Genomic DNA, 16,462 nt, shown 5'->3' with positions numbered 1-16,462 from the left:
GTAGTGATCAGCTACTGTCTGCATTTCTCTCCATGTGGGAGATTCAGGGATGGGGACAGAGCCAAACCACAAAAACACATTTAAGGCTTCTGTGTAGATGGCAGTGTATTTGATGTCCATTCACATTTCACTGGCCCAAGTGAGTGGTATGGCCAAGCCCAAAGTCATGGGCAACATTTGATAAAACTTCTCATTTGAAAGCTAGAGTGAAAAGCAAAACAAATAAGTATAATAGAAATACAGGAACTTGGAAGATACAAAGACAAATGAAAAGTACATATCAAAAAACCCAAGATGATTTAATATCCTTAGAGATACTGTTGATACTACATTCATTAAACAAGGACAGGACAGAACACCATCAAACAAAAAGAAAAAGAATTAGAGCAATAAAACTTTCAGAAATTACAATTAATTAGAAATAAAAAACCCAGTTTTTGGAAGATGAAATAGAGGAATGTTTAAAACATAGTAGGAAGATTTGAAGACCAATCTAGCAAAGCCAAAATCCATCTAATAGAGAGGACAGAGAAAATGGGAAGAGGAAGTTACTTAAGACTCAAAATTCCTTTGAACTGAGGGGGCAGAAGACTTCAGTTTGAAAAGGTACATTATAGAGTGGGACTAACTCAATAAATGTAAAAAGTCCCACACCAGGAGAGGGGTGGAGCCAAGATGGCAGCGTGAGTAGAGCAGCGGAAATCTCCTCCCAAAACCACATATATTTTTGAAAATACAACAAATACAACTCTTCCTAAAAGAGAGACCAGAAGACACAGGACAACAGCCAGACTACATCCACACCTGCGAGAACCCAGTGCCTCGCGAAGGGGGTAAGATACAAGCCACAGCCCGGCAGGACCCAAGTGCCCCTCACCCCAGCTCCTGGGGGGAGGAGAAGACTTGAAGCAGGGAGGGAGAGAGGGCCCAGGACTGCTAAATAGCCAGCCCTAGCCATCCGCACCAGAGCACAGACACAGTGCGTGCGTGGAGTGCTGGAAACTAGGGAAACAGGACAGTAAGACCTGTGAGCAGGTCCCTGCAGCTGGCACCTTGGGGACAAAGAAAAGCGAGTGCTTTTTGAAAGTCTTAAAGGGACAGGGACCCCACAGCTGCACGGAAGCGTCCCGGGACACTTAGCCCAGCAGCTGGGAATCCCAGGGAACTCAGGGCACCCTAAGCCCCTGGGCAGCAGCACACCTTGGAGGCCCCGCACGGAGATAAACAGCCTCCTGGCTGTTTCTCCTCCTTTGCAGCTCTGCCATATCGGAGCAGCAGCCTGAGGCAGGCCACACCCACAGCAACCGCAGAGCTAAACTCCATAGCGGCCTGGCAATAATCAGAAACCCTGTCTGCACATAGTTGCCCAGCACAAGCTGCTAGAGGTCGCTGTTCTCCCAGGAGAGGAAGGCCACAAACCAACAAGAAGGGACGTTCTCCCAGCCGTCACTTGTGCCAGCTCAGCAAACTATCTCTATCGCCATGAAAAGGCAGAATTTGAGATAGACCAAAATCAGAGTCAACCCCTGAGAAGGAGATAGACCTAACCAGTCTTCCTGAAAAAGAATTCAAAATAAAGGTCATAACCATGCTGACGGAGCTGCAGAGAAATATACAAGACCTAAGGGATGACGTCTGGAGGGAGATTACAAAAATGAAACAATCTCTGGAAGGATTTATAAGCAGAATGGATAAGATGCAAGAGGCCATTGATGGAATAGAAACCAGAGAACAGGAATGCATAGAAGCTGACGCAGAGAGAGATAAAAGGATCTCCAGGAATGAAACAATATTAAGAGAACTGTGTGACCAATCCAAAAGGAACAATATCTGCATTATAGGGGTACCAGAAGAAGAAGAGAGAGAAAAAGGGTTAGAAAGTGTCTTTGAAGAAATAATTGCTGAAAACTTCCCCAAACTGGGGGAGGAAATAATCAATCAGACCACAGAAGTACACAGACCTCCCAACAGAAGGGACCCAAGGAGGACAACACCAAGACACATATTAATTAAAATGGCAAATATCAAGGACAAGGACAGAGTTTTAAGGCAGCTAGAGAGAGGAAAAAGGTCACCCACAAAGGAAAACCCATCAGGCTATCATCAGACTTCTCAACAGAAACCTTATAGGCCAGAAGAGAATGGCATGATATACTTAATGCAATGAAACAGAAGGGCCTTGAACCAAGAATACTGTATCCAGCACGATTATCATTTAAATATGAAGGAGGGATTAAACAATTCCCATACAAGGAAAAGTTGAGGGAATTTGCTTCCACAAACCACCTCTACAGGGTATATTAGAGGGACCGTTCTAGATGGGAGTACTCCTAAGGCTAAACAGATGTCACCAGAGAAAATAAAATCACAGCAAAGAAAGCAGACCAACCAAATACTAACTAAAGGCAAAAAATAAAATGAACTACCCACAAAAGCAGTTAAAGGAAACATGAAAGAGTACAGAATAAGGCAACCAACATATAAAGAATGGAGGAGGAGGAATAAGAGGGGATAGAAGTAAAGAATCACCAGACAGTGTTTATAACAGCTCAATAAGCGAGTTAAATTAGACTGTAAGATACTAAAGAAGCTAACCTTGAACCTTTGGCAATCACCAATCTAAAGCCTGCAATGGCAATAAGTACATATCTTTCAGTAGTCACCCTAAATGTAAATGGACTGAATGCAACAATCAAAAGCCACAGAGTAATAGAATGGATAAAAAAGCAAGACCCCCATCTATATGCTGCTTACAAGAAACTCACCTCAAACCCAAAGACATGCACAGACTAAAAGTCAAGGGATGGAAAAAGATATTTCATGCAAACAAAAGGGAGAAGAAAGCAGGTGTTGCAGTACTAGTATCAGACAAAATAGACTTCAAAACAAAGAAAGTAACAAGAGATAAAGGGGACATTACATAATGATAAAGGGGACAGTCCAACAAGAGGATATAACCATTATAAATATATATGCACCCAACACGGGAGCACCAGCATATGTGGAACAAATACTAACAGAACTAAAGGAGGAAATAGAATGCAATGCATTCATTTTAGGAGACTTCAACACACCACTCACCCCAAAGGATAGATCCACCGGACAGAAAATAAGTAAGGACACGGAGGCACTGAACAACACACTAGAACAGATGGACCTAATAGACATCTATAGAACTCTACACCCAAAAGCAACAGGATACACATTCTTCTCAAGTGCACATGGAACATTCTCCAGAATAGACCACATACTAGGCCACAAAAAGAGCCTCAGTAAATTCCAAAAGATTGAAATTCTACCAACCAACTGTTCAGACCACAAAGGTATAAAACTAGAAATAAATTGTACAAAGAAAACAAAAAGGCTCACAAACACATGGAGGCTTAACAACATGCTCCTAAATAATCAATGGGTCAACAAACAAATTAAAATAGAGATCAAGGAATATATGGAAACAAATGACAACAACACAAAGCCCCAACTTCTGAGGGATGCAGTGAAAGCAGTCTTAAAAGGGAAGTATATAGCAATCCAGGCATACTTAAAGAAGGAAGAACAATCCCAAATGAATAATCTAACATCACAATTATCGAAACTGGAAAAAGAAGAACAAATGAGGCCTAAAATCAGCAGAAGGAGGGATATAATAAAGATCAGAGAAGAAATAAACAAAATTGAGAAGAATAAAACAATAGAAAAAAGCAATGAAACCAAGACCTGGTCCTTTGAGAAAATAAACAAAATAGATAAGCCTCTAGCCAAACTTATCAAGAGAAAAAGAGAATTAACACACATCAATAGATTCAGAAACGAGAATGGAAAAATCACGACAGACTCCACAGAAATACAAAGAATTATTAAAGACTACTATGAAAACCTATATGCTAACAAGCTGGAAAATCTAGAAGAAATGGACAACTTCCTAGAAAAATACAACCTTCCAAGACTGACCAAGGAAGAAACACAAAAGTTAAACAAACCAATTATGAGCAAAGAAATTGAAGTGGTAATCAAAAAACTACCCAAGAACAAAACCTCCGGGCTGGACGGATTTACCTCGGAATTTTATCAGGCATACAGAGAAGACATAATACCCATTCTCCTTAAAGTTTTCCAAAAAATAGAATAGGAGGGAATACTCCCAAACTCATTCTATGAAGCCAGCATCACCCTAATACCAAAACCAGGCAAAGTCCCCACCAAAAAAGAAAATTACAGACTAATATCCCTGATGAATGTAGATGCAAAAATACTCAATAAAATATTAGCAAACTGAATTAAAAAATATATCTAAAGGATCATACACCACAACCAAGTGGGATTCATCCCAGGGATGCATGGATGGTACAACTTTTGAAAATTCATCATCATCCACCACATCAACAAAAAGGACAAAAACCACATGATCATCTCCATAGATGCTGAAAAAGCATTCAACAAAATTCAACATCCTTTCATGATAAAAACTCTCACCAAAATGGGCATAGAGGGCAAATGCCTCAACATAATAAAGGCCAAATATGATAAACCCACAGCCAACATCATACTGAACAGTGAGAAGCTGAAAGCTTTTCCTCTGAGATTGGGAAAGAAAGGGATGCCCACTCTCCCCACTGTTATTTAACTTAGTACTGGAGGTCCTAGCCATGGCAATTAGACAAAACAAAGAAATACAAGGAATCCAGATTGGTAAAGAAGAAGTTAAACTGTCACTATTTGCAGATGACATGATATTGTAGATAAAAAAACCCTAAAGACTCCACTCCAAAACTACTAGAACTGATATCGGAATACAGCAAAGTTGCAGAATACAAAATTAACACACAGAAATCTGTGGATTTCCTATACACTAACAATGAACCAATAGAAAGAAAAATCAGGAAAACAATTCCATTCACAATTGCATCAAAAAGAATAAAATACCTAGGAATAAACCTAACCAAGGAAGTGAAAGACCTGTACCCTGAAAACTATAAGACACTCTTAAGAGAAATTAAAGAGGACACTAACAAATGAGAACTCATCCCATGCTCTTGGCTAGGAAGAATTAATATAGTCAAAATGGCCATCCTGCCCAAAGCAACATACAGATTTGATGCAATCCCTATCAAACTACCAACAGCATTCTTCAATGAACTGGAACAAATAGTTCAAAAATTCATATGGAAACACCAAAGACCCTGAATAGCCAAAGCAATCCTGAGAAAGAACAATAAAGTGCAGGGGATCTCATTCGCCAACTTCAAGCTCTACTACAAAGCCATAGTAATCAAGACAATTTGGTACTGGCACAAGAACAGAGCCACAGACCAGTGGAACAGAATAGAGACTCCAGACATTAACCTAAACATATATGGTCAATTAATATTTGATAAAGGAGAAATTTATGAAATAAAAAATGAAGAGAAAAGCAAAAATATTTTTAAGTGATTTTTAAAATAGTCCAAGAAGATATATAAACCTAGCATGTATAGAAAAAATAGATAGCATAGATTCAATTGATTAAATTGAAAAAAACCAAATGTGCCTATCAAAAGAAGCAAGAATGCATTTTGTAGACTTCACCAGGTAAGAACAGACAGAAACTCCTAGTGTGTGTGTGTGTGTGTGTGTGTGTGTGTGCGCGTGTGCGTGTGTGTGTGTGAGTGTGTGTGTCAGTCACCAGGTAAGAATAGACAGAAACTCCTACGGGGTGTGGGTGTGGGTGTGTGTTGCTTAATCTGTGCCGGGCACTGTTTTATGTGCATCACAGATACTAATTTATTTAATCCTTTTTGATTCTATTATCTCTACTTTATAGATAAATTAAGGCACAAAGATGGTTTAATTAACTTAAATAACTTGCCCAAGGTCAACAACTAGTAAGTGGCAGAGCCTGGATTTGAACCCAAGCAGTTTAACTCACAAGTCAGTACTTCTAACTACCACATTATGTTGTGTTTTTGTTTTTCTTTTTAATTATTGAAAAAAACAAATACATGGACATGGTTTGAAATTCAAATGATGTGTAGTGAAAGTTTGTTTGCAATTCTATCCCTAACTTCCTCTCTCAGGTTCACTCCTCAGAAGCAACCAGTTTCCTATGTATCCATTTATAACTATACCATGCTTTTGTAGGCATTTATGTACATGATGTTTAAGAACATAGATGTTAGCAGGCCATACATGATATTCTGTACTTCTTCTTTTCCCCTTATTTCTATATATATAATAGGTCATTTATTATCAGTATATAAGAACTGTGTCATTGTTGGTAAGGACTATTTACAGCAGATAAGACAAATTGTGAAGTCATTTCTAATAAAAGCAGGAGCAAGTCAGAGAAGGTTATAACCATTAGTATACTGTAATTTGACAGGTTTTTAAGCTAGTGTAATAATATAAATAAGTAACATACAAATATTAGAATTAAAAAATTGTCTTTTTTGAAGATGTGACTATATTGAATTATTGAGTATCTGTAAATACCTGTTTGAAAATCTTTGACTTTTCACATTTTCCCAAGATTGTCTGGGTCAGAGTTAGCCAGTCATTCTTTGCTTTAAGAGTGAATTCCTTACATTTACAAATTTTAATAGGTTGTGTAAGTGCTCTATCTTCCGGTAATGGAGTAAATATTGAACATATGGTAGGAGGACATGAGTAACCTTTGTGTTGTTTAGCCTCATCAAATTTAACAGTCCTGCCAATTTTTATATAGCTAAGTTAAATATTTTCTTTTCTGAAATTGGCACCATTCTAGAATAGTGGTTAAGTTACCATAATCATTGTAATGCCTAAAAACCTCAGAATCAGCAGTTAGGATCCTGCTGAGTGACATTTATTTGGAGAAACATTAGAAGATATTAACATTTTTGAAGAGTAAGGAACAAGGTCATAAAAAATAGTGACACAAAGGCAAAGACCTCTACTCCCTTTTTGTATTAATTAATCTCTTTAATTTTACAGCATTTAGTAGGCTCACTAAATTTTTCTTGTATTATATCAAGATTTACTTTGAGTTCTACAATTGTTATACTCTTCTAAGCTTTATGCAAATAAGGTTTCTGATGGAAGTCCCAATTTTTCAGTTGTCTAGTTTATAAATGAGCTTATTGTATGTTTTAAAAGATTTCCCACCCCAATCAGGTAAATATTACATACATTGAATATTGAAATAAGGCATCTAATTTGAGGAAGCAATGAAAATTGTGTGTGCCAATAGGTATAAAGTTAGACAATCTAGCAATCAGTTCTTCAATATGGTATAAATTTGCGAAGTGAAATTTATTAAGAAGTCCCTTTTCTTCTCCTGTTCTTGCCCTAAAATACTATATTTAATAGTAAATGCTTATAACTAGTATTGTATAATATTATACTAATTAAATTTGTTAATGACTTTTAAAAAAACTTTAACTTCTGTTTTGTTTGAATTTCAGGTAATAACCCTTCCCAATGCTTTGTATTTTTAGTCTGCCACTTTTTTGAAGTGGTCACTATCAATATCTTGTTATGGTTTAATGGCCTTGAAGATTTTAAACTGGGTAAAAGTGTAAGCAGCCTTTCTTATTTAGTTATGAGTTTAAAATCCACTTTTATTCCAAATAGGAAAAATTGAAAGTAAATTTACCACGGAATATGAGTTACATAAAAGACATCTTAATGGTTGACTTAATGAAAACAAACTGGCCAATTCCACTTATGGAATCATAACATAAAATTCCATCAAACATTTCTCTTTAAAAGTAGTCCATTTATATAATCTATTAGATAGTCCTTGTTAACTTTATTAATGTGAATACATCTGCTTTTTTTAAAAAAATTAGTGAATTCCTGAAGAAAATAGAAATTTGTATTATTTACAGTTACAATTCTTTAGTATCATTTAGAATTCTTTTAGATTCTTTTACTGTATTCATTTTTACTGTCCCAGTAATATATCATTCTTTTTAAAAGAGAAAAACTACTAATTGTCCCCAGACAGAAAATCTGATTTAAAAAAAATAACACAATCATCTATTCAGTTTAGCTTCAATTGAGTTGTTTTTTGTTTTAATTTTCCCAGCATGATTACTTTAAGAATATGGCACTTTCTTTGGTGATGACTTTGGTGCAAAGGTCTGAAATTTTAACTTGAAATTATTTTCAGAATGAATTTGAGATGCATTTAAAAAGTCAGTTTAGCAAAGCAAAACTGAAGGAACAAAATAGTAGCATACTCACAGACTCTGAGAAGGGACTAGTGGTTACCAAAGGGGAGGGGTAGGAGGGAGGCTGGGTGGGGAGGGAGGGAGAAGGGGATTCAGGGGTACTATAATTGGCAATCACAATATAGGCAGGTCACAGAGAAGGCAGTACAGCATGGAGAAGACAAGTAATGACCCTGTAGCATCTTCCTAAGCTGATAGAGTGACCACAGTAGGGGGGATGAGGACTTGATAATATGGGTGAATGTTGAAACCACAATGTTGTTCATGTGAAACCTTCCTAAGATTGTATATCAGTGATACCTTAATTAAAAAAAAATCAGTTTAGTTACTTCATAGACTGTGTTTTGTTTAAAAACAGTTTGTAGTTTGTCATTCCCTTATTCTGTAGACTTGGGCTCTTCATGACTTTTGGACCTTTCCAAAAAGCAAATTCAGTTTTGGAAGGTGACATATCCTTTGACAACATCCAAAAGGATGTGTCAGTCAGACCATGTCAAGAACATTTTGAACAGTGTCAGTGTCATTGCTCTACAGCATTCTAAAATGACAGTTTAAAACATTAGGATATAGGATATGAAAGTTTTGGTATGATTGGCTAATTACTTTATAGCCATAGTATATCTTTGATTTGTTAGACTCCCATGCTCTAGATCCTGTTATAAATAGGTACTTTAAAAGGATCAATTAAAATTCAGCATCTCTCTAGGTTTGTGACTTGATTTGTAAAGTGTAGAATGAGATTATTGTTTTGTTATGCATATGAATTTAGTACATGACTACTAGATAATAATTATAATCTTTTCTATTATGAAAGAAAGTATATATACTCACAAAAGCTCCCATTTTGTCTAAATTAGTTTTGCTCTTATGCAACAGTACAATATATAGTCAGGTTGCATTTATTTGCATATAATAATTATTGGTTAAATGTATTTGCTTAATATTATCAGGTTTTTATCATTTCAGAATGCTGTATTATCAGGTTTCAAATGATGAGGGGACTGTAAAAGTTGGTTCGAGCCCTTTGGCTGATTAAGTCAGTGGTCTTCCCTATAGTTCCTTACAAAAGTATAGAATCAGTGTTCTATTTGGATTGAGTAGATAGTGTCTTAATGATAGAGTAATTGGCATGAAATTGTCTGGAAGGACCAAGTTACATGGCATAATTGGTAGAGAGCATGAATTTTGGATTAAACAGGTATAAGTTTTTATCTCATTCTTGCTACTTATTAATTGTGTGTGGGCAAGTTACTTACCTGTTTGACTCACTTTCCTCATCTGAAGAGATAGAGACAAAATACCTACTTCTAAGTTTATACAAATACTTTTAAAGTACCATGCACAATAGCATATCATACATTTAACAGTAAATATTCATTTACTTTCCTGTTTTTATCTTCATGTATTGGTAATTTGAGACTAAGTTAATAAAGTTAAGGAACTTTCTAAGCACTCATTCTAAACATGACTTTGAGGTTTACTGTAGGATTAGTCCACCACTTACTTTAGTAAATACTGAATTCTCTCCATTGCCAGGAGTATTTGAAAAAGGAAGGAATGATTTGAACATTGTACATAGCCAACTGAATTAGTGTCTTAAGGACATATTTTTGATATCCTGTACTTAACATCTCCATAAAAGTGGTTTTCATTTATCTTCAATCACAGGTGCAGGAACATTAAAGATAGATTTTGTTGGAGAGCTGAATGACAAAATGAAAGGTTTCTATAGAAGTAAATATACTACCCCTTCTGGAGAGGTGCGCTATGCTGCTGTCACACAGTTTGAGGTATGGTATTTTGTAAAATGTGATCTTAAATTAGACAATCTGGTAAAGGTCTATTCTATCATATGCGTTGTTTTTTGAGGTACCTTTGGCCATAATTATATTCGTGACTTAGGAATTTTTTACTATATTTCAGCCAGTTATCTTGATTATAGAAGGGAGGGAATTAGAGGTGTGGGCTGGGGAATGATTTTATATATATGTATATAAACAACATTACTGTTAATTCAGTAGGAAAAGTCACAGGTGTCAAATACAAAGAGGATAATTTTAATTAAGAAAGCTACATAGTATAAAAACAATTCAGGTACTGAAATTTTACCTGTACGTATGTATGTATATACAGATATTTGTAAAATGTTACATGTATATGTATGTGTGTGTGTAAAATTTTGTTATCTGTGCACATATATCATATATACACACACACTCCCAGATATGCATACATATACACACAAATTCCATCACCTGTGTGTGTGTATGAAAATTTGTTATCTGTATGTTTGTATATACATATATACAGGTAACAAAATTTCAATACTTGAATTGCTTTTATATTTTTTACCTTTCTTAGTTGAAATTATCTTCTTAGTATTGGACACCTATGGCTTTTCCTACTAAATTAATAGTAATGTTATTATATATAACATTACTTTCCTTCTTTGACATGTCCTTTGTATCTTACTGTATTATCTGTGCTTTCTTTGATTTTTATTTATCAAGTACTTGGAAGTTATATACCTTGTTTTGAATTTGCTAGTGATACTTTTAAGTGTTAAATCTAATTAAATTTATTCCTGCAAATTCCAAATTTTTTTATGTTTCTGGCTACATTTCTGCATTATTTGTTTTGCATTCCTAAAATTTTAGGTCTAGTTTACTACTAATTTGTCTTACCTGGTATCTTCTCTTTCAAGAATTTTATGTTACCTTCTGTTTTAAAACAACATTTTCCAAAGCTGTTTAGGCTTAATTCTGTGTTTAAATTATTTCAGTGCTTATCTCTAGCCCTTTTAAGCACTTCTTCATCCTGGAATGGTTGGCTGGAGTATCTCCAAATGAGTTTTTTCAAGGGAGGATATGTGGGTGTGTACTTCTTAAGTCTTTGCATATCTGAAAGTCTTTTATTTGCCTTTATACATTACCAGTTTATATAATAGATGTGTTAGTGGGAAGGGGGGAGTGCAACCCCTGACATTCAGAGGCTGTTCTAGCACTCAAAGGTGTCCATGTGATTCTCCTATTGGACATAAACAATATCATAGAATACCAACCACAGACAAAGTTACTCTGAGACCGTGGTAAAGTGAGACAAAACATGGGCACTTCATAATTTCATCTAAGCACAGACAAAAACAAGGTCACTGTGCTGCTTACAAAATAACAAAAAAGTCCCTGTCTTCGTTAAAATAAGTGACTACTACTTGTTTACCAATTAAGTTTTCAACTTGCTCAAGTCCCTATAGATAAAATTTACTGAAAAACCCACTCATCTAATTGCCACCACTTTCTGACAACACCCAATTAGGAGTAAATCCTCTATTCCTTAAATCCTCCCCCAGATCACCCAACCAAATCCCAAATCATGTAATAGATTCTTTCTTAATAGTCTTACTTAGATACCCCATGTACCCTTTGGTGTGAGTTCTCCCTTGCTGTAGTGCGTAATAAACCCAACTTGTTCAACTACAATTGGCTTACAATTTTTCTCTTTCAAAGGTATATAAATATTGTTCCAAAGTCTTTCACATCTCATTTTGTCAAGGGGAGGAGTCAGACTGGAATGTTTCTTCTCCCTTTATAGGGTAACATGTTATTTTGTTTTGCTTTGTTCTCCCTGGTTGCTTGTTAAATTTATTTCTTTGTATCTGAAAATTAAAATTTTCACCAGGTGTTCACTTTTCATTAACTTTCAATAGTAATTGGTGAACTCTATTGGTGTTCAGATTCAGATCTTCAGTGCAGCAAAATATTCTTCTATTACATCTTCATTGTGGTTTCTGTTCTGATCTCTTCTTTAGAAACAGCAGTTAATCATAGCTTTAGCTCTAGCATCTCTCCCTCAAGTGTACCTTTGATTGCTTTCATCACTTTATCATTTGGATATTTTAGAAACTTCAAAATTTTGTTGTCTGTGTCATTCACTGAATTTCCTCCAGTATAAACTCATTTCTCTACAGCTGCTCCTCCTAATTTAAGTTTTTCTGTGCTTCTATTTCTTCCTTTATACTCTGCTTACTTTTCAAATGTCTTATTCTTTGATAGAATTCACAATTTATTGAATTTCTTTGAGAGTGCCACCTAACATTTTTCCTCAGAGAAACTCTTTCAGAAGCATGTGCTTCCTCTACCTCTGCATATTTTGTTACTTCTTTTCATGATACAGAATCTTGTCATTGGTTCAATTTTTTTATTTTGTTGTTTTATCAAAGTTTCGTTCTTTTATAACTGGTATTCTACTGAACCACTAAAGTTTATTTTGCTTTAACAAATTTGCTTTTTTTACTTTTAAAGCAAAAATGAGGTCTCTTTAGGTCAAGTGGTGACAGTTTTATGTAAAGTACATAGAAATGTCATATACTGTTGGAATTACACGAATGACCTGTTTAGAACTGATAGGGCATCTGTCTTTGTTCTTGTTGCTACCATTCTAGATAAAGAACAAAACATTAAACATTCTGAAAATATTTTTATTTTTGAAGTAAAAGGCAACCTATCCTTTTTCTAGCTCTGAATCCTTACAATGTATTATTATCTTCCTGTGCTCTGTGTTTTGTTAATGTTATTGATGAAGCCATTTGCACTATATTTTTGCAATGCCTTATTAAAAATCAAAAAATGTAATTGTAAATTATTCTAATACTATAAATTGTTAAGATCTGTAGCAGACCTAGTTCCTGGATAATTGCTGATATGGCACTGATGTGGCCTTGTGTTTTCTTTGTAGTCAGTGCCCAGCTTGTTGCCTGGCATGGAGTAGAAAGTAAATATTTGAATAAGTGAATGAATGAATGATAGAAATAAAGAAGTGGTGGTTACTTCATGAAATAGTCTGTTAGGTTAATTCAGTGATATTTATATTTCATATTCTTTTCTTAAGGCTACTGATGCCCGGAGGGCTTTTCCCTGCTGGGATGAGCCTGCTATCAAAGCAACTTTTGATATCTCATTGGTTGTTCCTAAAGACAGAGTAGCTTTATCAAACATGGTATGTATGTGTTTGTAAGTACATTTAAATTTTGAGTAAGCTTTTAGCATATTTAGTTTGCTGATTAAATGGAGTAGCACTCAGCATGGTACTTGATACATAATAGGAACACAAATGTTCATTTTCTTTATTTCCAGTAACCCCTCTTTTTCTTAAATTGCCTTATTTGGAGAGCTCCCCTCCCCTCACTGAAATAAATTCCTTATAAACTGTATTACCAAGATTGTCTACTTCTTTTAATTAGGAGACCTAAATGAGTGGTAAATTTAATAAATACTACCTGAAAGAAGAAAATCTGACTTTCTTATTAAATGCCAAAAGATAGAGCCACATAATGTAGTGTATTGAGGTTTTTGAATGATAACAGTTCTTGGAATGTGCTCTCTTCACTGACGTTACTGATCTTCTTCATAGAGTAAGCATTCCCCATTTGAAATCTATTGTCTAGGACTGCCTTGTTTAAGACATGAAGTAGCCTGTCACCTATAATACGATTCTGGAGAACTGGAAAACCCTACTGTACCTGAAAATTACTGCCTTTGCCTCCTTTATTGGTGGGAAGAATTCCGTAGGTAGAACGCCATTCTCTTCGCAGATTTTCTTAGAGAGGAGGCTAATGTATTAAACTGAAATAATCATTTACAATTTAGTGTGAATGAGTGAATCAGGTCGGTTCTTGAATAAGTCTTCCTTGGAAAAAGAATAGAGAGATCTTGAGGAAATTGAGAGCCTGAATAAAAAAAAGAGGGAAAACACCAAAGGGGATTAGGGCCTCCAAAGGTAAAGTGGAGATTTCTTCACCAATTTGCTTAGGGCCAGCCTTGGTACAGTGAGTGCTCTAAATCTAGAAATCCATATCCTTTGAAATGTAGATTCCATGGTTATATTTTATTTTTATTACTAATCCTTGTCTCCTATCCTTATTTCACTTGAAAAACATTGAGGTCTTAGTTAAAACATCCCCAGAGCCTGGCCTATAATAGGTATTCAAGAAAAGTTACTTCTTTTCTCTCATAGACCTTTGGTAGTTTTACACTTTGGCCCCCAACTTCGTAGTGTAAATGCTTTATCAAATCACTTTCATCACTTTCCTTTTTTAATAGGAAAGATTTGACAGCACAAAAGCACTGGATGAATTGGGGTAGAGAAGTAAGCAGTGATGGAAAAGGGTGGGGAGAGGCAGCAAAGTCAATAGTGTTAGGCTAAGTGTTCACTCTGAGGTATTTAATGTAAATTTGTTTTAATTTTCCTTTTTTTTTAAAGAATGTAATTGATCGGAAACCATACCCTGATGATGAAAATGTAGTGGAAGTGAAGTTTGCCCGCACACCTGTCATGTCTACGTATCTGGTGGCATTTGTTGTGGGTGAATATGACTTTGTAGAGACAAGGTCGAAAGATGGTGTGTGTGTCCGTGTTTACACCCCTGTTGGCAAAGCAGAGCAAGGAAAATTTGCGTTAGAGGTAAATGTACTTGAAGAGGATTGTTCCAACAGTCCGTAACTCCAGGTTGGGGAATTTACATTTCTGATCAATTATTAGTACAATTATTTATAACTTAATCTGAAATTTGTTGTGCTAGTTTGGTTTTATTTTTAATAGAATTTTGAAACTACCACTTTGGTGTTAGATTAATATTGTACAATATAATGATTAAGAGAATATTTGAGTGGAATTTGTTTATGTAGAGACTGGGTGGGAAAATAATTACATTCTCCATATAGAGTCATAAGTGGATTAAAGTTTGGCCAACAAATACAAAGCTTGGGGCTAAGGCAGTCTTTGGAGGTAGGGATCCCCCGGTTTAGTTTTTAGTAATTTGAGATGCTTTGGCTTGCAACAGGATTCCTTTGTGGATTTCTGTATGAATTACAATAAAATATTTATCAGATGGTTCTTTTGTTTATGCTTTTATAGGTTGCTGCTAAAACCCTGCCTTTTTATAAGGACTACTTCAGTGTTCCTTATCCTCTACCTAAAATTGATCTCATTGCTATTGCAGACTTTGCAGCTGGTAAAGTAAATTTCATTTTATTGTTGAATTGTAGTAACTTTTTTTGAATTTTGTGATTTTGAGGATGAAGTATGTATATATATCAATAAATGTTTATATTTATTTTATGAAGGTGCCATGGAGAACTGGGGCCTTGTTACTTATAGGTATGTTAATATGCATTACCCTGCCTTATCTTTTCAATCACTAATTTCATAAGAGTTTCACTCCTAATCACAGTTCAGTAGCTTCTGCTTTATGATCTGCTATAAATTTGCTTGCCTTCCTGCTCTTCCACGCATATCTCAGAATGCTGATGAACACCCTCTGGTGCTACTATCTGAGGGCGTACAATTTTAAAGTGAGCATCTGGCATTAGTAGTATTTTTAGATACATTTTTGGCTGAGTTTCTCATTTCAGTGCCTTCCCTTCTTCCCAGTAGTTTCATAGTTCTTTATCCAACTTGAAGAACCTTCCCTGATTTAATATTTTCTAGCTAAATTTTTACATGTTTGTCACCACAATACAAACATGTGGGTTGTGTAATTTTTAAAGCAGGGTCTGTAAACAAATTTTACCTTCTACTTTCAATTGCCTTCTTTGATGAACTAAGTTTTGGACAGCCTGCTCAGTGTTCTTTTTGAGGCTGTGGAATGCATCTTCCTCTGACTTGCCACTCCCCTTCTTTTAATGGAAGGACTGTCTCCTCTCTCTGGCTACCACAATAATTCCTAACCTCTTAGACAAAGTGTCAATTTTCAGGCAGTTGTTCTATCAGCAAACTGATAATCAGACTTGTATCATATCTTTGATCTTCTGTTGTATGAATCCTTTGGAATAGCCTTTAATTTTCCTGGAATTTTTTCTGTCTTATATACTTAAATGTCAAGAAGCGTTTTCTTGACATCTCTATAGCCTAACTTAACCATTTTGCTTACTGTTTGAATCTCCCTCCCCAACTTGTGCATGCTTGACTTTATTGCAGTACTTTTATTATTTTTAAAAAAATTTCTTTTTAAACACAGGGAGACTGCATTGCTTATTGATCCAAAAAACTCCTGTTCTTCATCACGCCAATGGGTTGCTCTGGTTGTGGGACATGAACTCGCCCATCAGTGGTTTGGAAATCTTGTTACTATGGTATTTAATATTTTATGTGCTCAAATATATTTCTTTTCATCCTGCTGCACATTATTTTGGCTGCCTAGTATTACAGGTTTGGCTAGAACATTCTGCCAAAAAAATAATTGAATGATAGAAAAACTTTATTTTTAAAAGGTCCAC

General features: G+C 35.4%; 1 protein-coding gene across 2 annotated transcripts in view; it reads left to right on the top strand.

The window, feature by feature from the left end:
• Positions 1 to 16,462, top strand: part of NPEPPS (aminopeptidase puromycin sensitive) — a 99,841-nt gene that overhangs the window by 54,866 nt on the left and 28,513 nt on the right. For both annotated transcript variants that reach the window (XM_036990856.2, XM_017659294.3), the window contains exons 4-9: positions 9,858 to 9,979; positions 13,077 to 13,184; positions 14,448 to 14,648; positions 15,102 to 15,198; positions 15,311 to 15,344; positions 16,204 to 16,318. In XM_036990856.2, coding sequence (XP_036846751.1) covers positions 9,858 to 9,979; positions 13,077 to 13,184; positions 14,448 to 14,648; positions 15,102 to 15,198; positions 15,311 to 15,344; positions 16,204 to 16,318 — 677 coding nt within the window. The remainder of the gene's footprint in view (positions 1 to 9,857; positions 9,980 to 13,076; positions 13,185 to 14,447; positions 14,649 to 15,101; positions 15,199 to 15,310; positions 15,345 to 16,203; positions 16,319 to 16,462) is intronic.

The sequence above is a fragment of the Manis javanica genome, chromosome 4 (genome assembly GCF_040802235.1).
Source record: "Manis javanica isolate MJ-LG chromosome 4, MJ_LKY, whole genome shotgun sequence".
NCBI classification, from domain to species: Eukaryota; Metazoa; Chordata; class Mammalia; order Pholidota; family Manidae; genus Manis; species Manis javanica.
Note: the sequence above shows the minus strand (reverse complement) of the source record. Positions and strands in the feature narration are given on the sequence as shown.